This window comes from Nesoenas mayeri (assembly GCF_963082525.1).
Source record: "Nesoenas mayeri genome assembly, chromosome: 5".
Classification (NCBI taxonomy): Eukaryota; Metazoa; Chordata; class Aves; order Columbiformes; family Columbidae; genus Nesoenas; species Nesoenas mayeri.
In genome coordinates, this window is record NC_137548.1 from 53,526,412 (window position 1) to 53,552,811 (window position 26,400).

Here is a 26,400-nt window from a genome sequence, read left to right on the forward strand (position 1 = left end):
ATTCCCGAACATAAATTACTTATGTGTGCTAATTTGCAGATGTTTATCTCCAGCTAGCAGCACTTGTGTTTAACCATGTAGTGGAAAGTTCTTCTTTAGGATGAGGGAACTATCATCCCACTTTTGATGTAGAAAGAAGAAAAAAAAGCTGGTCAAATACCTCTATTTGATGTGCCTAACATCACTGGCACTGTAATTACCCAGTTTGCACATTTGCGAGCATCATCCAGAACGCCTTTAAAGCCCAGAACCTACTGCTATTGCTGACCACCTCCTGCTTCCTTTGTTCCTGCCTTAACGTTGTCACTTGAAAATTAGTGCTATGCATTTTCTGACTGTAAGGTATTGACATGGGGATATCGTAACATCATAAAGCCATTTCCAGTCCCCAACATCTCATTTAGTCCATGACAAAACTGCACAGATCACATTGCATCTTTGATAATGACTGCCCCCCCACCAAAAAAACCCAATTCCTACGAAACATTCCAGACAGCTACAAGTTAAGGGAAATGTTCACTCGCAAATTGAGCAAGTTGGTTCTGATTCACATCAAACAACTCCACAAGGCAGTATTTATGAGGGCTCATTTTCTTTGGCTTTTGACAAAGTACATGAGCAGGACATTCAGACAAGAAGCCAAAAGAGCCAGCAGGCCTCTGCTTTAGCCCTACTGAAAGTTAAAGGAATATTCATTTTACCTAGAAAGTATTATGGAGCAGAAAGGCACCAACAATCATGTTTCACAACTTTAATAGAATATTCTATCTAGTCTGTACAAATTGAAAACACTGTATTGTTACAAATGTGTAAGGTAAGGCTGGAGCACTCTACATGCCTGGTCACAGTGTTGATACAGCTGCTATTCAACTGCTGCCAGAGGTTGGCAACGGATGTTGAAACTAGAAACATATACCTGAAGTGCCACACAACAAAAGGTAGTTTTGAAGACTTCAGAACTTAAAATAAAACAAATTGTGGAATGGAATAATTTCAGTGTTGCAAGTAAGACACCAAAACTTCAGATTTATTGAATTGAATTTCTGTAAGTTGCTGTGTTCATAGTGAAAGGTCCTCCCATGCTGGACACTAAGCAATAAGACTACTGGAAATTTTCTGGTTCTTTGGCTGCAACCCACTTCCATCAACAGCAACAGTTTGGCCTTTGTATTTTGATCTTCATCCAGAAGAGCTGTCATTTTGATGCAAGTTCGTTTCTTCTGTCTAGACTACTACATTTGAGACCAATTCAAAGTATTTGTTTTACAAGTACCCACATTGTATGCAAAAGAGGAAGAAGTTTTTCAAGTATATTAAAAACTATTAAAAAGCACTAATTCTGTCAAAGTACTTACAAACATGAATAAATAAATAGTAAGATGAACAACTAAGTCTCAAATATGACACCCCCTTCAATGAAGTAAAATTACTTCAGTTGGTTTACTGAGATAATAAATATGACATTTAAAGCTGCTCAAGCACTAGTTCAATTTGTAGGTTGCAAGAAATATTAAAAAAGGGGGAGGGAACTAGCAAAAAGTCATATTGCTCTATCCGTTTCAGCTACCATACATGTAATCCATTTACTTTAGCTTCTCAGCACATTGCTATTCCACAATTTTCAATGTTTAACAAGAAAATGGATAATCCTCACTTGGTAGTCTGGACTATTCCCCTATGCATAGGGCAAAAGGCTCTAAAGGCCTACTGACATACTTAGCTACAGTGTACCAACGGCTGTAGAGTGTGCTTTATTTAAACCTCATATTTCCCAAATGCATTGAAGTTGCCACTGTACATGTTAAGCAATAAAGAAAAGTTAGTGAAAATCATGCATTTTAAAACAAATTAATTTTAAGCATTGTTAATAAGATTGTGCTGCAGCAATGGAATATCCTGAACTGCAGGCCAGGTATCCAAATATTTGTTACAAGTTGTTCAAATATCACTTCCAAGTGGTATTTCCTTATTATTGTTGTTTGCATTCAGCAGGTTGGCTGGAATCTTTCTGTATAAAGGGAAAAAGAAAAAAAGAAAAAAAAGTTAAAAAAAAATCAAAATGGCATACAAGAAAATACTTGAACAAATAAAAGACATTTGCTATGCAGTTTTGAATTAGCTAGAGATATCATCAGCACATACAAAAAAGCTACATGTAACCTCAACCTAGATCATAAAGGTCTGAACAGCAGCCACCAGATTTACTGGGTTCCCCTCACCCCCAACTGCTTGGTATCCAATCATATTTTTAAACTACGTTTGTGTTCTTTACATGCCATCCAATAGCCTGAGGCTCAAACAAGAAAGCAAACCACCTTCTACTCCCCCCAATGAGAGGCTCAATATGAGTGTTAGTTCCTATTAAAACGGTTTCACAATCAACTGCCACCTCCTCAGCAACTCTGAGGAGGGAGGAAGGCAGGCTGCTTATTCCACAGCACGCTTGAGTTTTTCCTTTAGAAGCCTTGCCCTTTCTGCTAAGGTGATAAAAATGGAATTAATGTGTTGTTTTTTATTAGGTTCTGCATCACCAGCAGGTAACTATTCAACAGTTTAACACTGGGCAAGAAGTCCACATGTTGATCTGAATATGTAAGAGTAAAAACACCTTCATTAGGTAGTAAAACAACTTCCCCTTTGGCAAAAGGAAGTGTATTTGTAAAGGAGAACATGTACTCAAACAGCTAAGAACTTCAGGTTTTACACAGTACTTCTTGCTTTTTTGTTGTAAAATTTGAATTGTTAGAAAGCAGAAGAATTTATTCAGTGTATTTCCTGTTAGTTTCTCCCTAGTTTATTGTAAACCAAAGCAGTCACTGAAACCTGTTGAATTCTAGTAAAGTAAAATACAGGCATAAAATATGACAACTTGAACACCAATGACTGCAAATAAAATGTTTCTTAGAAACCATCCTAAAGAAGATGTAAGAAGATGTTTGTTCATTATACATCAAGGGACCACAAGCTAAAACAGCTTAAGCATTTGCCTGTGGTGAGGAACAAGTACCCTCGATAATCTGCACTAAACCCAGACTGTTTTTTCTCTTCCTCACCTAAAATGCTTTAGGTTTACAGTGGTCACTGTCATTCCCACTGTAAATCACAGATATGCCTAAGACTCTTCAGACTTTTTCCTTGTGGTTTCCCTCCCTCAGCACCCCAAGCTGACTTAAGCCTTGCACCCTCTCATCTGCTTGGGGTTCCAAAGAACACTGATGTAAATTCATTTTCATAGATATGGGCCTAAATGCAGTATGAATTCCCTCTGTTTACACAGAACACAAAGTTATCATCATCCCTCTCAAAAAAAAAAAATCTGCCTGCCACTGATAATAAGTTGCATGCTATTCCTTTACATTTAGAGGCAGACAAAAACTGCCAACATTTTTATCAAAAAAGCTTTCAAAGACTGCTTTTCTTATAACTGCTTTGTATTAAAACATGGCCACAGCATAGTGCACAGCATCACTTCCCCACCATCATGCACTCTGGACAAGAGCCATAATCAAGTAATAAACCTGTTATTTAGAAAATACTTCAAATTCTTTCCATCTCCTCCTTCCTTCCTATTCACCTGTTATATTAGACACATTTAGGCTGACCACTGCAACCACTCTGGCCAAATTTTAATGATCAACCAAAGCTCCTGTTATATTTTCTAATAAACTTCATTATGTTTATACTTGTCTTTATTTCTGTAAACACTTAAATCATATTATTGCATATAAATCTTTATCCTGTAAAAACTGAGTCACGGAGATTACAAAGTTCATTCTTAAGGCCGTTTCAGTACTTATTACTGCTCTCAGACAAAAAATACCCACAGTTTAAGGGTTTCTCAGATATGAGTCAGTTGTTGGAGAATTTTGAGAGAAATACTGCTAGTTTATGCTATTTTTAGCTTACAGTTCAGGGCATAAACATTTATATTGCCAAGACTGATATGCAGGGCACAAGTAAAAAGGCAGTATCTCAGATCCAGATTCCAACATAATCAATTTTCTTCCACTATTTCAAGAGCACAGCATCACTCTTGCCAAGCAAGCCTGCACATTAGCTCCACCTTGCCTTTTGTTACCTGTCAGCCTCACATAAAACATCTCAGCCTAATCCCAACATGACCACAACACAGGTAGATGACCACAATTTTCTTCAAGTTACAGCTGCCACATCAGGCACACGCATGTTGAAATTAATCTTTGGCCTCTAACGGCTCCTGTAAGATCAGAGACCAGACCCCAGGCTGCAAGTGTGATTGAGATACTACCTTCATAGTCTCACAGGCAAGGCTATTAGTAAGTTTGAGCCTGCCCTTTCCATGGTGCCCAGGCTGTTGGTGATACGGGTCAGCCAGCTACTACCAATCCATTTACTGGCCTTAGACCCTGTGCTATATATCTCCCCATTCTAGCAATATTGCCATTCATGCTGTATTTCCCAAAGTTAACTTCCCAAGATATCTTAGAAATAGCAATGAAATGCATCGGCCAAGCAATAAAGACTAGAGAGACTTTAAATGGCAAAGATGAAGAGGAACTGCATCTTATTTTAAAATAAATTTAGCAGCAAACACATGTTCCCTACCAGTGGTACAGAGACCAGTAAAAATTCTTGTCTTAAAGAGATTCTCTATAGTAGTTATGAGCAATGATTTAAGTTCATATGAAAAGCTGTAGTATTTTTTAATTTTTACATCTGTAAACTATTTCATAATATTTACTTATTCTGGGCAACAAATTTAAACTACTTCAGGCCTTTGATTCCAGCTTGAGACACTGTTCCAATGGAGATATACAAGCTGAATAAGTTTACACTCCCACCTTTTTTTCTCTTTTGCTAATAAGCATCAACATATGACTTTTTTTCCACTGCCTCTTATTTACTGCATCACTTGCTCAGAACAAAAAAACAACACCACACAACAACAACAAAAAAAAACCCTCTTGCCACAACGTACATGAACATTTTTCTCCTGGCACTTGATTACCCAGGGGAACAATGCAAGAAACTCGAGCTAATTAGCTCACATACAGACCACTTGCCCAGATATCAATTACATCAGCTGAAGTGCATCAGCTGCTTCTGGACAGAGGACATGCATCAAATTCAGAGGGGAAATTTCACCTAAAACTCACCAAATCATAGCACTAACATGGAGAAGAAAAGCAGGTCTGAAATAATGTTGCTTTCATGACTTTCACACACAGAGCCCACTGCTTCTACCCATCCAATTAACCCAACATCCTGGAGGATGGGGGCATAAGTACAGTGTATCTGTGACATTTATCATAGCAATTTAATCCTTTCAAACCAATCTTTTTCACATAAAGTTACTGCTGAAAGAGACACTGAATTTCTGTTCATGTTCAATATTTAAACAGATTAGGAAGGACACATTTCTAGGTGACTCAAAGAGCAATCAAGCCTTTACCTCCTTACTTTTACAAATCACTTCTTGGGAACCTTCTCATCTGCTAAAGTAGCTGTGCAGGCACAGGCAGCTCATCAAGATGCCATCTGACTCCCAGACAGACTTTGCTGCCAACAGTGAGATCAATGCAAACAGCAGGCACTAAAGCTGATATCCTTTCCAGCAGAGAAGGAAGAAAGCCTTTCAATAGTCCTACCACGCAATAGTCCAGTTAGGGATTCTAACGCTAAACCTTATCTTTGTTCATTTTTTAATTAACGTTATTGAATGAGGAAAAGCAAGGATATCAAATATATACATGGGAAGTAAATTAAGATCTAAGTAGAGCTAAACAAGCAAGTGGTCTGAACTGCCTCTGCCACAACTGGATGGAACACGTCAAAGGTTCTGAAAATTAATTTGCTGCTAACAGGTCCTTCTGCCACTGGTACTTAAAAGATAGAATAAGCATCTTGAAGCCCATGCAGTCTCTCCCCACAGCAGCCTCTTAGTTCATCATTCAAAACAGCATTCTGTATTATCTTGTCAGCTACTTCTCAATTAAAGCTTAGCATCAATAACGTGAAATAAAGGCAGCTAAAGGAAGACGGCATGCAAGCACACAAAAATATACTAAACAAGCTACATTATCTGTTTTCATAGCACCTTCTGAAGCTACTTCAAATCATCAGCTCAGTCTTCCAAAGCCACAACTTATATTTAGCATAAGTGCTTTGTGCAAGAGATGATAATGACTTTGTTCTAACTGAACAACTCAAATGTACTTAAAACTGACAGGAAAGGAAGGAAAAAGGAAAAGTTAAAGTGGAAAGTGTTGACATTTATGTAACAAATGCAGTAAGACAATAAAGGAGGAAGTAATATGGAAGCAACTGAAGAAATTTGATTTGAAAGGAAAACAGACCAAAGAACAATTATTTGTGTACATGCAAACTATTCTAGATGCAAGAAAAGTGGGAGGGGTGGAGAGGGAAAAGTGAGGAGCAGGAACTGAAAGGCAAGGAGGGGCAATGGACTGGGAGAAACAGGACCAGAAACTGGGATGTACAGAAGGAATGAAAAACAGGATCAGATGTATGAGTCTTAAAAGACAAAAAAAACAGAATTCCAAGTTGACTGGCAAAACCGGAGCCTGGCTAACAATTTTTAATTGTAAGAAGTGAAGACAGTTGCGTAACATAGTGCAGCAGGACTACATATAAACTGTTGTGACAAATGGATGTTGTACTATTGCAGGTGAATAAACAGTGCATGTATGCTGAGGCAGGGTGGCTGGCTTCTCAAAGCACATCAGATTAGAAATAATATAATTTAAAAACACACACATCAATTGAGTTTAACAAAGGCAAAGAGGGGCATTATCTATGCCGAGAGGGAATGAGCTGGATAGACTACAGCTTCTCCTAAGTAACCAAAGGAAAAAAGATGCAAACCTAAAGTATAGGGAGAAAAGGTATGGAGTGTGTTGCAGGCATTGTTCTCTATGATGCACGGGATGAAAGGTGAAAGAGGACAGTATACAACAGAATAATTTTTTCTTCATTTAAATAAAGAGACAGATGAGCAGGAGAGCAATACCTGATCAGAATCAGTGTCTTTAAGAGTGACTGACAGCCTTTGTTAGGCAGCATAAGTAAGAATAATTTTGGAAAAGAGACACTAAGTAAGCTGATGACTTACAAGAGTTCTCAAGAAGAGCAAAGGAGATATTTAAGAAATAATTTGCAATTACACTAAAAACAGTTAAAGAGATGCAACATCAAATCAGAAACAAGGAAAAAAAGTCTGACAAGCATCAGTATCTTTGATCATGTGCATATAAAATACAGTTTGACTGCAATAAAGGCAAAGCAAAGAAGTTGTGCCAGGATGGTAGAGAGGTCATTTTGAAAAAAAAAAAAAAAAAAAAATCTAATTTAATCACATGATTTAAAGGCATTCATCTCTACACACATTTCTTCCTATTTTTTTACTAATAAAACCTAAACTCTGAAGTCACCTTCTCCCCATTTCTTTTACCCATACAAGGAAAAAAAACCCATAACACCAGAAAGCCCTACAAAACAAACTACATTGCATGGCTATGAATGGGACTCTAGGAAGTTAGGTATGAACAGAATTCCACCTTACCTAGAAATGTATGAATGATAAACAGACTTAAATTACACCTAAATGGGAAAAAATTGAAAGGAACCGTCAGCATGAATGAAAAGTGAGATGTACAAAATAATACAGGAGGTAACAACTATAACCTTCCACGATACCTTTTTTTTTCTATAGAATACCAAATCCTTTAAAGGCATATTCGATACTTAACACAAATATACTTTGACTCACAGCTAACAATTTTCTCACCTGTCCCACTCTTTCCCATCAGAGATCCACCACTGAATTTTGACCCTGCAGAACAGAGTCACAATACCCATTTCGACCACACTAAACCTGTTTGAGCAATCTTTCCACAAGACTGACTTTCTTTAGTATACAGTATTCCTCATTAAAGGAATCATTCTTGATATGATGATAAAAAGCATTTACTAGTGATATGATGATGTATATAATAAGCTCTATGTCAAAAGAGTGACATGTTTAGCTGCTGTTCAGACTGTCACTGAAAGATCAAGCAGTTGTGCACACCTTTCACTTCTTCGTCTGCTTTTATAAAAGTTAAAAGCTGATGTTTTAAGAAGTCTGTTATCACTGTCCCAGCTTCACTGAATGTAAGCATTAACTTTACCATGATGGAAGGACTCAAAAACACTTATCAGAAGAAGCATTAACTGTTAAGGCTGAATTTTAAACAAGGTCTCAAAGTTTAAAATTCAAAGTTGGGGACTTTTTTTTATTTCTAGCTGAGTACAAAGATGTGGAATCTAACCTGCAGCCATCAGGACAACCAAAAGAACAAGTCTAAGAAAATAAACAAGCTAGTTGAGACTTGTCAGACTAATTCTAAGTTGAAGTCCAGTCACAGAATCTTTGAAGAAAGACCTTTCTAAAGGAAAAATATTTGTCATTATTATATAGCAATACCATTAAAGAGAAAAGGCAAACAGTTCCGAAATTATCTTTTTCTTGATATACGTTGGAAGAAAAAAAAACCCTGCGTTTTCTCAGTTTATGGAAACATGAACCTTTCTTTTAAGAGCAATGTGAGTGCTAAAGATGATGAAAACATTGCAGTCAGAAGATAGGGGTTGTGGGGTTTTTGTTTTTTGGTTTTTAATAATTTATCAATCTTTTCCCAAACTACTATAACCTCAGTTATATTGCTCATCATTACAGTTTGTGTTATGACTAAGCAGACAAAAATTTCTTACCTTCGGATCACTCTCTGCATCATCTTCTTCTTCTCCCTCCTCTTCCCCCTCCAACTCCTATGACAAAATAGAGATAAACTAACAGAAATTAAAACAGGTTAAAAGTGCAACTTTCTGTAATGGAGAAAAAAACCAAAATAAATTATTTTGTGTTTCAGATGTCAACATTAAAACTACTTGGGCTGACTTAAAAGAATTCAGCATCTTCAAAAACCTTAAAGTAAAATCTTTAAAAGAAGATTTAAAACACAGATTTAAAAGATTCAGCATGGCTTAAGGCAACATTTCTACATAAGCTGCTGCAGTCTCACAGCAATTTTTTTTAACTGCTAACATATTATTTTGGAATTTTATAGTTCTGGCAGTAAGAATGCAAGTCAGATTTTGTTCTTTGTTTTGACTTCCTTCTAGAGAGTCTCTATTTATTTGGATTACTGTAGACAGGGTATGTATTCCTGCACAGGATTTTACAGTATTTTCACTCTGTTGTACACACACCTACATCCAAGTAGTAACATCTGGCACTCGAGACAGATTAAAAATACATGTACACTTCTATCAAGACACATCTTAAAAAATAAGATGTTTAGACACTCAACAGCCTGAGCCCGGAAGTCTGGATTACAACTTGCAAAGAGAAAAGAGACTGCATGCTGAAGGCTGCCAGCTCGTATCAGACCACCAGCTTGGTAACTTCTCATTTACTCTGCTATGGTGAACTTGATGACAGTCAAGCATGTATCTTTAACCAATTAGTAAGAACACAGTAGAATAAAAAAAATAATCTGTAAAGGGCGTTAGTTCATAGTACATAGTATAATACAATAGTATTATAGATGGACCTCCTGATATACTAAAAATTCTAGCCTAAATCAAGCCTTTATCCTGAACATTTGCACATTCTCCCTTTTTTACTTTATATTTAGCAAGGCCCAGTCTTCAAGCTTATGACAACTAAAAGCTGACAAGTGAATTCCAGTACTGCCACAGTGGCAGATATTTAAAAATAAGACTAAATACTTTTACCATGCAACCCTCAAGAAAAAAAAAGCTTGTCTTAAATTTTTGAGTCATGTCAGAAAGCAGCTTTCAAAATAATAGAAAAAAATGCATAAATGTTCTTGCAGAAACTATTTTTGTGAACAGGAAGAACAGGCATAGATTTGTAAGTCAGGAACGCCGAACTCTTTTGGAAAGAAATATCATACACAAGAGCATTCATGAATAACTATTTTCTGTCCCACATAGCACTGTTTCTGGAACTCAAATGCAGTACGTAGTTATCTATAAAAGACACAGTGTGCATCTCACCTCCTCTTCGCCTTCTTCACCTTCTTCAAACTGAAAAACAAACCCAAAGTCTTATTAGCTTCACTAATATTTGCGCAAAATCTTTGCAGCAACAGGGCTAGTATATTCAAACACAGTAACTGAAACTAAGCCCCTTCCAGAAGGGCAGATTAACAGCTCATAGCAAGTTGTACAATTCTTTCTTTATGCTAAGTCACAGGAATCTATTCAGGTTTTTGTTATTCTCATGTCATTAATACTACATACTAGTCTAATCAAGGAAGGAGGAGAATGTTTCTATCTACACGGTGACTAAGAAAATGCTGACAGCATACATACGTTATCATCATCCTCTATAGCTTCTCCAGTGAAATAAAGCACAGCACGAGGGACTATTCTTTCGCGGAAGAAGTGTCCAATTTCAAAATCTGCTGCTAAAGTAAATTCTGAATCTTCATCCTGTAAAGCAAGTCAGTTTGATTTTTCTACTAAAAAGGCGATGTGCTACAGAGGAGCAAAAGTATTTCAAAAATACACATTTGAGAAACATCACACTGCCATCAACATCAACCTTCAGGTCACATGTACTTTCAGTATATTTAACTTCGTAACAATAAAAGAAATATTCCAAGTCTAATTCCAGATTTGCAGAGTTGAGATTTATTTTAGAAGTTTCCTACTTTCTACATATAGGCTACTGGCCTGCTGGAACACCTTTTATTAATTAAAAAGTTTCACAAAGACTTTGCTGATTCTGACACCTGATGTCACAGAATTGTTCATCATATTGATTTATGTAAGTCAGATACCAGCCACACAGTAGAGCTAAGAGGCTAGAGAAAATGATGACCTCTTCACAGCCGTGATCATTATGGATGTATTAGATTAGCAAGACATGTAACAGCAACATGTCAACAGATTACTGTGTTTCATTTTATCAAGAAGCAGCTCAGCTTTGGCAAAAGCCAAAATAATGATTAAAAAAAACACAGTACTTAATGAAAGAATCTGAATAGTCACTATAGAGATGTTTAGCAAAAAGGATATGGCAAAGAGCAATCATGCCATTTCAGAAATGTAAACTCACCAACAACTCTCCATCACCAGATACTGAAAAAAAAAACGACAGTAAATTTAAGAAAAGTTTTCATAGTCTAGCGCACCTCAACATTCAAGATAACAAAATGCAATATAAATAGAGACCTTCTCATAACAGAAAACATTGGGGTTATAAAGTCTCCAGAAGCTAATTATTAAACCTTTAAAGACTATTCATATTCATCCTAAATTAAACCCCCAGATTTTGCACAGGAAATACCCTTTCTATAAAGATGGGTTCAGAAGGCATGTAGACCACATTTCTCCTCTAAAGGAACAATACATTTTGTTTATTAATGCTGTAATTACAGTAACTTTATTTTGCTGGAGCAGTACAAACCCTCTTGTCTCCACAAACTTAGGTGATATGAAGTAGATTAGCATTTTGTCATGAATTTGCAAAGCACTGTTAACAAGAGGCATGGTGCTGTAACTGTAACCAGTAAGGAACAGGGTAGGGTTTTATGTTTGTTAAAAAGAAACCAAACCAACCAACCAAAGGTCTCCCTTCCGTACTTGGGTGCCATAGTACTGTGATCCTACTGTAAAAGTGGTAATTTGGCCCAGTCTGCTCTCAAGTTGAGAATGCAAATATCAACTACCAGCAGATGTCATAGTCTTATTTGTTTTATACAGCTACCTCCAGAGTACTTTAAAAATCTAATATAAAGCCATGATGAGGCAAACAAATCTTTTTCCCTTTCTGAAAGCAGCAACTACTTGTAACAAAAAGATAAAGTTCTTTAAGAACAATGTTATATAACAAACAAATTCCAACTCTAGAAATGCTTATCACTTGTTTTTTATCCCCATGTAGATAGGCATTTGGAGTGGTATTTAGAAGGGACAGGTAGCTCATAACAGCCCATGACTGAATCAAGAACTAGCATCTGTTTTGTTCAGTACATCTCTGAAGTCCACAAAGTAAACTGCTTCTTCCACTCATGTTTGAAAAAATACGACAATGGGAGATGTATCAAGAAGAAATAATGTTTCTGGAATTCATCTAAATTGTTTTAAATATGTGAGTACATGTTTGACTTGAGATAACTAGGAGAATTAGGAAGCATTAGTCATCATTAATTAATCACAGAAGAAACCACAGGAAGTTCTATCACTTAACACAAAGACCTAAATGAAACCCTAGAGGAGATTTCTTTTGCATGCTAAAAACCTCAAATTGACGCATGGAGCCATCCTGTGGTAAAACAAGTCAACTTCTTTAGGAGATTCTGCATGAGACTCTTTCCATACTATGAATTCTGTTTACGTGGCACACCTAATGATCAGACTCTACAGAACACCACCAGGATGATGTGATCTGTTTGGATGGGCCGTTTGCTACCCTCCTCTAGTTAGAAGAAAGTATACAAGGCAGCAGCATAAACAGTTTGTAGGTTTAAGCTGTATAAATACAAAAACGCACAAATAAAACACGACAAATTTTAAGAATCCTAAATTCTCGATTTTCAAGCTTACCTTTTATTGGACTGAAGAAGTTAAAAAAAGAATCATTAGGTACTTGTTTAGTAATTGTCCGAACTGTGCCTCGACCCTTGTGTTTCTGTTTTTTCTTGATTGTTTTAACTGTAACATTTTTTCCTTTCTTCCAGTCAATAGTACACCTAGAGACAAAATGTAGGAAACAGCATTTTAAGACAAGACATGAGTGAAAATAAAAAACTAAGCATCAGAGCAACAGACATCAAGGCAAAGATGGCTTATCATTCTCTAAAGCTAGTTTTTACTGACACTGGCAACTTAGTCTCTAGCACTACAATGCATCTACTTGACGTCTTGTCTATCAGATTATACATATGTTAGACATAACAAATATTTCCCTACATGAAAAAGCTAAATTGTCTTCTCAGAGTAATAACTTTCCCCACCCATATTTTAATACTACTTTGCCCCAACTACTACAGTTTTGTAACTGAGGACATGATTAAGCTATTAAAAGAAAAATCTCCACAGTTGAGAATTATTCTTCCAACAGTCAGACCAGTAGAAAACAATATGTCATGTCCTCTCACTACAGGCCAAGGCAGCATCCAGTTACCCTAAAAATAAATGCACAAAGAGTGGCCAGGGAGAGGAACATTTCAGCTCTTCAAAGAAGAGTGCTGAGGCTGACTTGGCAGTCAAGTACAGCAAGCTAGAAAGAGCTTACTTCTCAGTTCCTTTCTGCTACTGTGCAAACTGACACTTATGTCAATTAAGGGTCTCTCTCCATCCACCCAGTTTTACCCAGAACTGCACATGGCAAAGAATGAGTAGTCAACACAGCTAGTTTTCTTCTAATGGAAAGAATGGCATCACAGTGACCCTTAAATGCCACCACATATCTTCTCCTATAGACAAAAGCTCAACGTCAATGGTTTTATAGCTCATCAATATGAAAAGTCACAGAAAAATGTTTTCTGTTCTACTTATTCCAGTATCTATAACCTTCATCAGGCAACATGAACTGAAATCAAAATTTTGACATACCAGCAATTTTAGAAAGGGATTCCTCCTCTGTAAGACTTAAACATAAAACATTTTGTTGGAATTAACTAAAACTATATTTTCTTCAAAATGGACTAGCCTTTTACGTAGACACAACTCTCACTAAACATGCAAGTGGACATTTTGCCTCACTGTGGGTGAATACTGAATTCAAAAGCCAACATGTAGCACTAAAAGCCAATGGTTTTGAGGTTGTCAGGGTGCCTTCAAGAAACCAAGTATTTGGCATATCTTAAGTGTTAGTTTACAATACCACCGCCCCACAGAAAATAATTTTTAAAACCTCAAAACACATTAAAAAAACCCAAACACACACCAAAACCAACCAGAAAAAAAACCCACCACCAAACCATCACATAAAAACCCCCAGAACAACCCTGTAACTAAAGCCCTACATCCCATCCTTGAAGGTGGGGGGAAACCAAGAGGAAAACAAACAAACAAACCAACCAACCAACCCCAAACATGAAGAAGTTAAGAAAAATAAGGAACAATAAATAAGGTGGCCTGGTGTGGCACTGGACATTGGTCATAGAGCAGAGATCACGGATTGGAAAAGATTATGTAAGACAGAGCCATCTTTTACACAAAGTCTAACATGGTGTCCAATTCACTAGACTTCCAGAACAGAAATGAGAATTCAGCATCCTACAGACAATTTCTGAACACATTTAGCCAATAAATTTGCTGTGTTCTGAGTTCATTCAGAAGTACAGTCACAACTGCCAGAACCGAACTGCATGGCCAGTACGTTCCAGCCTCAAAACAGGCTGTAAGAACAGATCCTACATACAACCAATTCCTGCCAGATTCTAAAGTACTGCTGGAATAAAAATTGCTGAGGACATAAGTGCAAGAGAGTCTAAGACTACTTATCAGAATGTGGGTGAGGTCTATGAAATATAACAACTAAAATCAATTTACCCAACTATCTGGAAGTAAAAGACGTGTTACCTCATCAATAATGTATTAGATTTGAAAGGTGTAAGATTCAAAACACACAGTATGTTAAAATGTATTTATATATCTGCTACATCTGCATACTGAGGCTAAAATCACCATCACCCCTACAAACATTCCCAGTTTTTAAGTCAGCAAAAGCTTTACCTTCATTTAATCATTGTCAGAGTAAGAAAAAACAGCATCTGGAATATATGGACTATTACTTCAGGAGGTTTTTTGAATTTCAAATTTTCCTTACCCCTCACAGTCAACTATTTCAGGTCCTTCAAATGAAAAGGGATCCGTCTTGTCTGGCTCCGACTTCATCTTGTATGTTTTCGTCAGGACTGAATTAGAGAAGTAGTCATTGGGCCCAAAGTGGAACTCTAATGAGAAAGACTGGAAAAAAGTTCCATTAAAGTTTTACATTACCACTAATTCTTATCTTTGAAATAGTGCATCAGTAGAACTACCACTGAACAAACTCCAAATAGGTGGTGGGGAAAGAACTTGATGGCAAGCGTATCTTTCAAACTATAGGCGAAGCAGGAAATGAATAATATCAACTAATTCTGAACATGCAAGAAACTAGAACAACCTTGGCTAATATTAACGTTCAAATGACAATCAGGTAATCTAGCAGATTTCATTCACATTTACATATAGAACTGCTTTCTTAAAAGCAACCACAGAAACAGGTACTTTGAGAAAAGTCTTGGTTAAGTTTTCTGTGGAAGCTCTGTCATCACCTCTGTTTTAACAGGGTATCACCAAAATAGAGTATTTCTGCTTATATTTGAGTTCACCCCTCCTGTAGCACCTGAAAACTGCAGGAATTCAGTTTCTGACATGGAGAACAAAAGGCTCCAGTCATAGAAAACTGCAGCACACACAATCCATAAATTATCAAATATATAAAACTTTCAAAATCAACTGCGCAATACTATATATGCCCACCTCACACTCGAGATCAACTATGAAATACTTAAAACAAAACTCAAACTACCTTGTAACAGGGGAAACAAGATTTCAGCAGCATTGCTTTAGTTACTTGAAGGATGAAAAAGTCTGCTTAGGTAGGTCAGTTCAACAACACAGAAGGGTTGAAAGTCAAAATCCCTAACATCACCATATCTACTGCACACAGCCACAGCATGCGTAACTACTACCTTGAATATTTTATTTACTACCCTGGCAATATGCCATAAGAGCTAGACCTAGTGCACATGTGAAATAGATAATTGCCAAAAACACTAGCCTTGCATGTTGCATAGCTCATGGATATACTTCCCCAGGTATCCTACAGACTCAGATCAGAAAATGGCCTGTTATCACCCCAGGCTGTCTTGGCTTCCCCTCTTCTTAAAGGCCCACCATACAGACAGGATAAATAAGTCTGGGGACAGCAGCCTGTTCATTAAAGACATTTATCCCTCACTCATCTCCCAAAGGCCTCTCAGTCTTTCCACACCCTCTCCTTTCTATGATCACATGAATCTCCTAATGTGACAGAAATTTGGAAAGACAGTGGTCAAGGAGTGATGGGGACTGGTGGCAACAGCAGCTTTCTCAACTCATGCGCTCACAGTTTCAGGAAAGGAAGCCACTGGGAACCAGATATGCCTTGAAATATCTGTATTCATTTCACATAGTTTGTTTCAGCTTTACTTCCTTTTTAAAGCAATTCAAGACAGCTAGTATGGTTCGGAAGCTGCAAGTGAGGCTTGCCTTAACTGAAGACAAAGATGTTCAAGGGATGAGTTACAAACAGCTTATCCACTACCAGTGACTAGCATTCATACTCAAATAATCCCACAAACTGCCACTGTGGTTATAAATAGGTAGCCAGTGGCATCACTTAGCATGCAGGATCCCAAAGACTAGCAGGACAAAAATATCTGCAGAGATTGCATTTTGGTATTCCATTCCATACCTGCCAATTAGGAGACAATAATAAGAGGCTTCAAGTTTCACATACTATTTGAAGAGCTGTAATAATCTTTCCAGTAGTCTTTATGTGGCTGGCTTTGCTTTTGATATCAGCTTACCTTTGTAGCATGCATTTCTAGATTTCCCCTCAAGTACAAGATGTTCTCATGAAGTTCAAAAGAAGCGAGAACTTCCTTATTTTAAGCTACTTACTTAAGTTATACCCAGACACATCATCCAAGTCTGAATATGCTAGCTAAGGATCCTGATGTCCAAATAGATATCTAAGTAAAAACTGTATTTATACAAACATATGTAAGTTTACTCATATGATTATATACAACTAAAAGCAAATAGTAAGTGAATCACTTATACTTCATGCAGATAAAAGTTTATATATACAGGCTATAGCAACTTTGTAAGTACCATTACTGTAGCCAGATAAATCTACTTCTGGAGGATGGCAACTAGTTAATCACTTTGGGTCAATGGTATATCAGAAAATTACTAACTATCATGTATTTCTCTTAGCAGCAAAACCTAACCCCCATCAGAATTAGCTTATTTATTACACACCGGTTATGTGAGCTTTCTACAGCACTAAGCTACCACTGCTGCAGCAATTTTCAATAGTCAGAGAATTTCAGACAAGACAGTCAACACAACTGGAGAACAGGTTTCACTTAAGTAGTTAGGAACACATCCTTTTGTCTCCAAATACAGAAGGGACATGGAATTTGTCAGCCTTCCATTAATGGATTTAATGTAGCACTGGAATGGAACCTATTCACAGAAATATGCTGTCAAGAGGTTACGAACAGTGCAAGACAAGATGATGTTTTAAGAGCAGTTCCTCAATCTAAAGTACTGTAAAACAAAGCTGAATACAAATATGCTGTGGGCAAAAACTGTTCTCAAATCATCCAAACACCACTGAATAGATATGCTTCAAGATTAAAAAAAAACAAAACAAACCCACAAAAAAATGCACAACATCAAAACACCAACTTCTTAGAATACTTTACTTTGTGCTTAAACAATTTATTTTCATTATAAAACTCGTATCCTCTCCTTCAGCCCTAGAAATATTTAGGAACTTAATTCCCAATTTTTCTCTGTTCATACTACTTCCCTTGCCTATTAACAGCTCAAGTTTTTGGTACTAAGAGGAGAAAGACAAGGAGGACTAAAACAACTTTGCTTCAGCTGTTATTAGCCTTTAAGAGGTACTTCGAGAGAGTCCTTCAATCTTTCTTACGTGAATCTCCAATGAAGCATTTATTGCATTTATTTTAGACTTTGTCAGAAGATTACAACTCCATAAGACAAACTAAAAACCACCAAACATAGGGAAAAAGGCCTTTCCCTCAAAGGGAGTTCAAGGAATAAGTATAGTCTCCATAAGCAACAGAACAACTTTTTGACAACCACAGTATCTGTTTCAGTACATTAAACAAGAATACAATTTCCAAAGAAGGCAAAGTTGTACTCTAAGAATTACTCATTATATACACTCCTAAAAGACCATCTGTTTTTCTATTTTTTTCAATAGGCACAGTATCCATCACCGGTTTTTATTACTACATCACATCTCTTCTTTTGATGAAATACTCAATACAGTAAGTAGCACCAAAATTTCTTCCATAATTCATTTTCCAAACAAAAGTAGCTACATTGGCTACTAAGAAAATTAATCTGGAATTTGAGAGAGAAAAGAAAGTGATAACTAGACAGAATTGGAATCTAGAAACTACAATGATATCAGAGATAGCCAGGCTAAGGATGAAAGAGCAAAAGCACTGGAAAGCTGAAGACAAATCTTTAAAAGGTAAAGCGTGAAGATATTAGCCTAGAAAGACATCACCCACATGTGTTCCAGCTGAAAAGAATGGAATTAAAATTCTGAAATCCTGTTCACTTCATTACTACAATCTGTATGAGAAAGAACCAGAGAAAACTCACCATAGGCTGCCCGGGTTCAGAAAACTTAACTTTGATATCCTGCAGGTGTTTCAAGATCGGTTCATCATATTCCTAAAAGAAAAAAAAAATCCTATTCAGCAGGCAATATGTAGAAAAACAAATTTTAACTGAGCTTGTTAGTTTAACCTGTTCTTAAAAAAGAACCAAACCTTGTAATTATTCAACAATTTCAGCTAAAGTTCAGATTTGGATCTAATTTTCCTAATTGTAGTTGCAAACACCATGAGCCAAATTCTCAATTGCTAAGCCTCATCTTCAGTAAATAAAGCTGCTACCACTCTAGGCTGCATGAACATTACTGAAAACAAAATAACTTCATTCAGGATACTTTTTGCTGGTGAGATTCACAGAAAGGCTTCAATTCTTCCTTGACAGCATTAAAAGCAATTAATATATGATGGCAAAACTATCTAAGCTATTTAACACAAATTCAACAAATCCATGGGAACGCTTATATTATCCTTGTAAAAATAATCCTTTATGGACTGAATTAGCAAACCTACAGGGGAACAGCTACTGTAAGTAGTGCATAAACTTTCACTTTAGTATCTATGAAGGTTGTTACATAATAATTTCTTAAACAATCCATACAGTATTTAGCAGCTCGGGTCAGCTGTTCTGCTTGTCCATTACCAGCCTTTCATGCATCTTCAGGAATATTAAAAATTCTGAAGACTAAGATTTGGTCTCTCACGCACATTAACTGGAAAAAGTAGTAATTCATTTAGCACATGACAGAATTTACTCTTTTCAGAGGAGAAACTTACTTGTACTAATTCACTTAGCATATCTACATTCCTAAAGATAGTAAACCAGAAGTCTGGAATTCCTTTGACGTTTGTCTCTTCTGCTTCCACTTTTTCTTCTACTACCACTACATTTTTCAGGTCTCCCTGTGAAACAAATACAGAAAAATTTAAGAAATGAAACAATGACTTCTTAATATATTCAATAAATGGTGGTAGATGGACAACACATTTGCTTCTCTGAAGCTGAGTTTAAGGAATGTTTAAAATTTATACTGTTTTTTCTCCATAAATAAAGTTAAGAGACATAAGGTTCATTTAATTTACACAACTAAGCATATGTATGTTTAATTTAGATTTACTTTCAACTCATCTGGAATTCTTCTGTACAATGACTAAACAGACCAAGTGACAGTTTCACTGCCTTGACAAATAGAAATAATTAAAAACATTTCTACCTTTCTACAAATAGAAATATTTTTAATTTATCTCATGCCTATAGCTTCATGTACCATTTACAGTACTTCATCTAAAAATTTAACTTTGCCCTTTGAAATACAGGTTTAGCTTCCTAATTTTGCAGAACACTTGGAAAAGGTGGCTTTCATGCTTATTTTTCATTATTACACTGTCTTCAATTCTTAATCTTTTGTGCTACAGGATTCCTTACATATAACTGACATCAAATGTTACAAAAAAAGAATTACTAAGTCACTTCATCCCCCCAAAAAACCCAAGAAATTCAGTCTGAATTCGTTGTATTGCACCTTCCCTTTTCTACCACTAGATGGCAGCAAATATGCAATAGCTTCTGAACAGCAGCTATTTTGGTTATTAGCAGCCAAGAACATGAAACAGCAGTTTACTTGCCATCTAGACACGTTTCTGATCTTATAGTTGCATGGAACGTGGCCTATCAATATTGTATTTACACAAAGCCTTTTTTGCTTATGCACACAGAGTACAGTGTGATGCTAAATCTGATGACATCAGCAAAATCAAAGAACAATTCACTTTGTATACAGAACAATGTGCAAAAGAAATGGCAGGAAGACAAGTCAAGGAAAAAATGCAAAGAAAACCCAACAGAATGGCAAACACAGCACTGTAAGTAGGTCATTCCTCCAAGAAAAGGAAGCAAACCAGGAGTACAGTTCTCCAAAAACAATGATAGGAGAGTAAAATGCATCCTATCCTACAGATCATATTATCCTTCCTAAATCTAGGCAATTCCTACTCAACAGGCAAGTAGTAATCCACTGGCCAGCATGCATTTTATTAGGTAAATTCCATTTTATGACTAGGTGACATCCGTGTGTCTAATCTGTTATCTATGAAAATGAAAGCTAACTATGTCCCCCACAATAAAGGAGACAGGCAGACAAACAGCCAGCCTTCTGTTATCTTGGGGTATCATGTAGCACTGGAATGGAACCTGTTATCAGAAAGGTACTGTTAACAGATTACGAACAGTGCAAACAAAGGGATCTTTTCAATTCACTCAAGTTACACTAAAAAAACCCATGAGTTTTTCAATGGAAAACACCGTAGAGGAATTAATTGTGAATATGTGATTTATTTGTAGTTCGTGACCCACAGCTTGTACTCACAGCTAGTTTATCTTCTTCCTCATTTTCACTGTGCCACTCTGATTCTGCATCTGTGGGTTCAGCTTCGCCAGTAATAAACTCTCTTCTCTGTGTTAAAAAAAAAATAAATCAATAATGTAACTGACGATGTAAAATTAGAGAATGTATGTAGAGATGTAAAATGGGAACTGATGCAGCTACGAGGAGACAAAAATCATACACACAGTCTTCCCACCTTATCAAAAAGGGGTTGATAGAGTGCTGCATATTTTCTCTCTAAATCGTGTACTTCTTCATAGAATTTTGCTTCTATATGGGCACATTTCACCTGGAGCTGTTTCAAGGCATCAATTCTTCTTTTCACTGCTTTTGGTAAACTAAAAAACAAACAGTTTTTTAAGGTTAGAAGTTAGTTGCCTCAGCATTATTTAACATATCACTGTGGAATAGGTTGCTTATAACTAAATGCATTTTTTAAATAAACTTCTATCAAACATACCTAATTCTTCAAAACCTATTTCAAAAAGTTGAAAGAATCCTCTCCTACCCAAGTTGTTCTCAAAAGTGTTATCTTCTGTTCCATTCCCTGGGGCCACCACCCTCCCCATGTAGTTCAGAGATCTGAAATTAATACCTTTGTTTACACCTAATCTTTGCGACTAGAGTTATGGTGATCCATCTATGAAAAGTAAGAATCATGCATTCTACAGAAGAAAGTTTTGATTCATGGGTCGTAGTCAGAAAAGTACACAACTGCCCACCTGTACTTTACATTATTAAGCATTTATATAAAGTCAGTAAAAATAACTTTTTTTAGCATTTTTTTTAAAAGAGGTCTACCAGCTATTCCCAGTCAAGAAATAAAAGCACAAATATCTACTAAAGGCAAAATTCAGAACTTTAAGTCCACTCTAAATTTAATATAAAACTAAGCTCCAAACTAAGTATTTCTAAGTCCTGAACTTTCCACTATATCCTGAACAGCAATCTTACAGAAATGATCCATCAATGCAGCACATACTCTGACAGAATAAGGGTCACAGAAGAAACAAAAGGGGGCAAGGTGAGTTATTCCTAACCAAAATAATAACAGCCAGGGAACATACTGAACTGGACAAAATTTTGCTTGCGCTTTTGTGTAAATAATGTAAAACTTGACCCTTCCAGAAGTAGGCCACTATGAATCACACTTAAAGCCAACCACTTTTCTTCATGAATCATTTGTTCTAATTTCCTACCTTAATTTTACAATAATAACATTATATTACACTTTCAGTCTTTCAAGAATTTTATTATGCCCTGTACTTACGTTTCAATGTAACTTGAAGGAGTAAGTGCTGTGTTGTCAAGACGTTCCTGTAGAGCTGCCAGGACCTGTGGATTTTGCATCACTTGGTCTGCTAGCTTTTCTATGAAGACAGAAACCCACTTTTAACACAAGTCTGAATACATAGCACTTTCACTATACTGTGTGTCTTAGAGCAGTCACAGTAAAAGTACTAACTATCTTCCAGATCTCAAATAGCACCACTGTATTAATAGTTAACTAATAATTCCAGCAAAATTACCTCAGGATCAGATTTCAGAAAGATAAAATTGGAAAATCACAAAAAATGCACTTTTCTCTCTGCAAATATACCAAATTTGCTTTTAGAAGCAAGTAGCACATTGACAACACAAACAAATTTAATGTCTTCCCTTTTATGTAAGAAAGTGCAAAACAGGAGTTTCCCCATCCTCCCCCTACACTAGATGTAGCTCATATGCCACATAGATATTTGCAAGAGAAGAACCACTGAATTATACATCCAACACACTTGTAGAAGTGTTTCTCAGTCTCACTCCTAAAAAAAACTGACAAAAACTTTGTGTATGACAAAGCAGCATAGCACCACAACCACTTCCTTGACAACTACTAATTTTTTTACATCAATTTTTTTACTTTAATAATCTTTAAAGCTCCTCAGTCATCACAACAGTTCACATAAGACTATTTTTACAGGACATCAGAACTAAAATGCTTCTGATAGCAGTTAAAATTCTTACTAATAACTGCACAGGTGGTCATAGTGGGAAGACATTTGCTTTTCAAATCTTTCCATTCCTTCTCACTGCTCTTCTCTCCAGACATTTAAAAAAAAAATTGCACAGAACATGCTAACCTGATGAAGCTTTTATATAGGTGGGTTTGTGTGTTATTTTGTGTTTGTTTGGGAGGGTTTTTTTTGTTTTGGTTTGGTTTTTTCTTAATCCAACTTTACTATAAGAATTATTCAATGGTGTCTACCAGTTTATATGCCATTTCCAATTGCTAGTCAAAGACTTTCTTAAAAAATAAATTTTAAAAAGTGAGACCTAAAGAATGTTCAGTAACCACATACATGAAACATATTTCATTATAACTTATAAATTTGATCATTCAAGTTAATAACAACGGAACTGTAACTTTTCTGTGCACAGAAGTATTAATTTGAAAAGCATTACTCAGCAGTTCTGCAGACCTTCCAAAGAAAGAATAAAAGCCTCAAGAGGACATATTATAGACATGCATTTTCCTACAAACAAGATACTAAAGCACTAGCATACATACAGGTGTGCTCATTTCATAATCATGCTGATAAAAATTACATGTTGTTAAAAGCTAGTCTACACAGGCCTTATTGCGAGCATCTAGTGTTATTTCACACAATAGTATAGCATCTCAGTCACAACATATGCAAAAATACTTTCACTGTTACAAAAATATAGCTTTTATTTTGCTCTTGGCTGCAATAAACATGGAAAACATCAAAGTGAACAGGTACCCTAGAAACCATTGCTTTGCTTTCAATAGTGAACATCTCTGTAGTTTTCACTGTAAAGGTTTTGGACCTGTAGATAAAGAAGCTTCAATACACAAGGCAATAGGCTTATTCCACCTTTTTAATGCTAGCTGCTACCATGTATTTCTTACCTTTTTTGTCACTTGCATTTTTAGCGGCCTCCACAGAATCTGAAGCAGTATCTTCTGTTTTACTAAAAGAATTAAAAATGTAACATACTAAAAAGGCATCACTTTACAAAAAAGTTAACACTTAAGAACAAAAATATTCTGAATTTTCAGTGTTTACTACAGGACAAGTTCTATAAACAAGTATGCCACTAAAGGTATTTATGGCTTCAAGCGTCTCAAAACTTAAGAGTCTGGATATGAAACTAGTTCTCCTAAGATGAAAAGAATGCAAAGGAGAGAAAAAAAAACACAAATACAAAAACAACCAAACACCACAAGCACCTATCAACATACCAAGAACGCAAAACAAAACAGAAAAACCCTAAACAAAAAGCAGTGACAGATAAATTCATCTCATTAAGCAAATGGCTGGCCTTTCGTCTGTACTGGGTCCCTCTGGACAGGAAAATGTTAACACTCACAAGTGGAAATACAAGATACCCTTTTAGTGTAAGTGATGAAGAAAAACACAAGAACAGACAGAGTTAAGAAAGTAAGATAAATAAGAGATAAAAGCTCTTTGTTTCAAATTTCTATAGCAAGTTGTTTTGATTAAAAGTAGAAACAATTGCTTCTACACTAAAAGGCAATGTTCCTGTCCTCTCCACCTCTCTGCCGCCATGTCTTCTATCACACTTCCTGTGCTGGAGAGGGCCCAAAAATGAGCTAGCAGCCAGCAAGCTTTCCCTGTGCTCCTTGCCAATTTATAGGTTGCAAAATACAGCTTGAGTATTGCTGAAATTGACCCTCAGATACAAAAGGAAAAAGATATCACATATGCAAATGGATAGTTACCAGATAGACTAGCTCATCCAGCTTACCCTGGTGCACTGCAAGTTTTGAAAGTCCAGCATCACATACGTATTTACACCAGTTTAACACTGTTACTTGTTTCAAAAACGCTACAAAAACTAGAAAATATGAGTGCCTTTTGCATGCTTAAATCATACAGATCAGAGGAACACCGAGGATCACTGTTCAAGTCTTTAGAGCATTTAACTATGAACACTGAAAACTGAATCAAGACAACATAAATTACGTTAGTCCAAGAACAGAGTAATTCTGTATCCAATACACTATACAGCTTCTATACCTAAAACAGTGTTTTGTCCTTGCTGTATGGGAACACAGCCTAGTTAGAGAAAATATTATAACATTATTCTTATCCAAATTTGGTAATCTATTCCTCATGGGCAAACGGTACTCTCCCACAGAAGATCAGGTTTCAAGAAAACAGTCCAACATACCTGTTATCTGCCATCTGTGTGCCTGTATCCACCTGCAAGATAAAATACAGTTTAAAAATACTTTCATGGTAATTTATTTACCCCAAGAGAATATGAAAATAGAACAGGTCCTTGTTTAAAACCTCAATATAAATTAATATCTGCTGGTTTTGCTAAGAAATTCATCATGCACAATCTCTTGAAGTAAACAGCTCCCATAATACCCAATCCAAATTGGAACTTGCTCATAGTTTTCAAACAGTCTGTTATGTGCTTTCCTTTATCCCTCTTATATGTATTTTTTTTCCTGTTAGGTATTTCAGATGTTAACCCATTTCTACCAGGTCATAAGCATTCAGTCTGCAAACAAGTGTCACAAACTCCTAAACTAGCTCCGCATTCTATTGAAAAAAAAAAAAACAAGCGAAAGAGAAACAAATAAATATATTATTTTCTAATTCCTTGACAGTATCACAGTACATAATGAATTTTTAATCTCTGCGTATACTATACTACTATGCCTGATCTGAAAACAATAAAAGTTCAAATGAATTACAACAACATCAGAATGCTTTTTTTGTCACCTGAGCAGAAAAATATGCCCACTCGTCTGTCTAATAAGGGCTATTTTTGTGAACAGCTGCTTCTGCTGTACTATACTGAATGACAACCTAAAACTGTTCCTAGATAAAGAGAAGCAAAACACTGAAGGAAAGAAAATTATCTAACGAGAGAAGGCTTTCTGATAGCAGCTACAAGGGCAGGATCCCTTATACAAAGCTTTGCCTTGAATTTATTTATTAGGAGTGAGAAAACAAAGAGGAAACGTAGAAACTGAAGTTTCGGTATTAGTAATGATTGGAACCAAGTTTAGTGCAGCTATCCCAGCTCCAAGGTCTAAATTAGCTCTCCTGAGAAATCAGAGGAAGCCAAACTACGTAACTTATTTTGCTGTTATTTCTTTACTGGGGCAAAATATTCAAGCCTGTATTATCTACAGGGTGTTCCAAAAAGATAAACCCAATTTCAAATTATGTGTGATATCAAATTGGGTCCATCTTTTTAAAACAGCCTGTATTTTAGTCATACAGGTTGGCTTTTTTCCCCCCAATTCTGAACAGTTTATTACAAATACAAGTAATAACTACATACCATAGATAGGCACAGGTGGTATTTTTTGCTATCAAGAAAGCAGATGTTAGTCTGCAAGCCAAATTTAGAATAAAAAGTACCTTCCATCATTCATTAGAGTCAACCGATCTGATTTCTTAGATTCTATAAAGGCCAAGCAGGCTGATCTTTTAGCCCAGCTTCCAAAACACGGCTACCAAAGAAGAGCTTAAGTG

At 36.2% G+C, this 26,400-nt stretch overlaps 1 protein-coding gene across 13 annotated transcripts in view; it reads right to left on the reverse strand.

The window, feature by feature from the left end:
- Positions 1–736: 736 nt before the first annotated feature.
- The window catches only part of NAP1L4 (nucleosome assembly protein 1 like 4), a 28,676-nt gene continuing 3,012 nt past the window's right edge, over positions 737–26,400 (reverse strand). For 10 of the 13 annotated variants that reach the window (XM_080345043.1, XM_080345041.1, XM_080345034.1 and 7 more), the window contains 14 exons: positions 25,076–25,107; positions 23,790–23,851; positions 22,146–22,245; positions 21,072–21,213; positions 20,858–20,944; positions 19,269–19,394; positions 18,481–18,552; positions 14,849–14,988; positions 12,619–12,764; positions 11,129–11,151; positions 10,381–10,500; positions 10,063–10,092; positions 8,752–8,808; positions 737–2,008 (listed from right to left, as the gene is read on the reverse strand). In XM_080345043.1, coding sequence (XP_080201169.1) covers positions 1,970–2,008; positions 8,752–8,808; positions 10,063–10,092; positions 10,381–10,500; positions 11,129–11,151; positions 12,619–12,764; positions 14,849–14,988; positions 18,481–18,552; positions 19,269–19,394; positions 20,858–20,944; positions 21,072–21,213; positions 22,146–22,245; positions 23,790–23,851; positions 25,076–25,089 — 1,158 coding nt within the window. In that variant the 5' untranslated portion in view covers positions 25,090–25,107 and the 3' untranslated portion in view covers positions 737–1,969. Of the gene's footprint in view, positions 2,009–7,561; positions 7,600–8,751; positions 8,830–10,062; positions 10,093–10,380; positions 10,501–11,128; positions 11,152–12,618; positions 12,765–14,848; positions 14,989–18,480; positions 18,553–19,268; positions 19,395–20,857; positions 20,945–21,071; positions 21,214–22,145; positions 22,246–23,789; positions 23,852–25,075; positions 25,108–26,400 lie in introns of all 13 variants that reach the window. The other 3 variants (XR_013922169.1, XM_080345044.1, XR_013922168.1) reach the window with 3 other exon arrangements.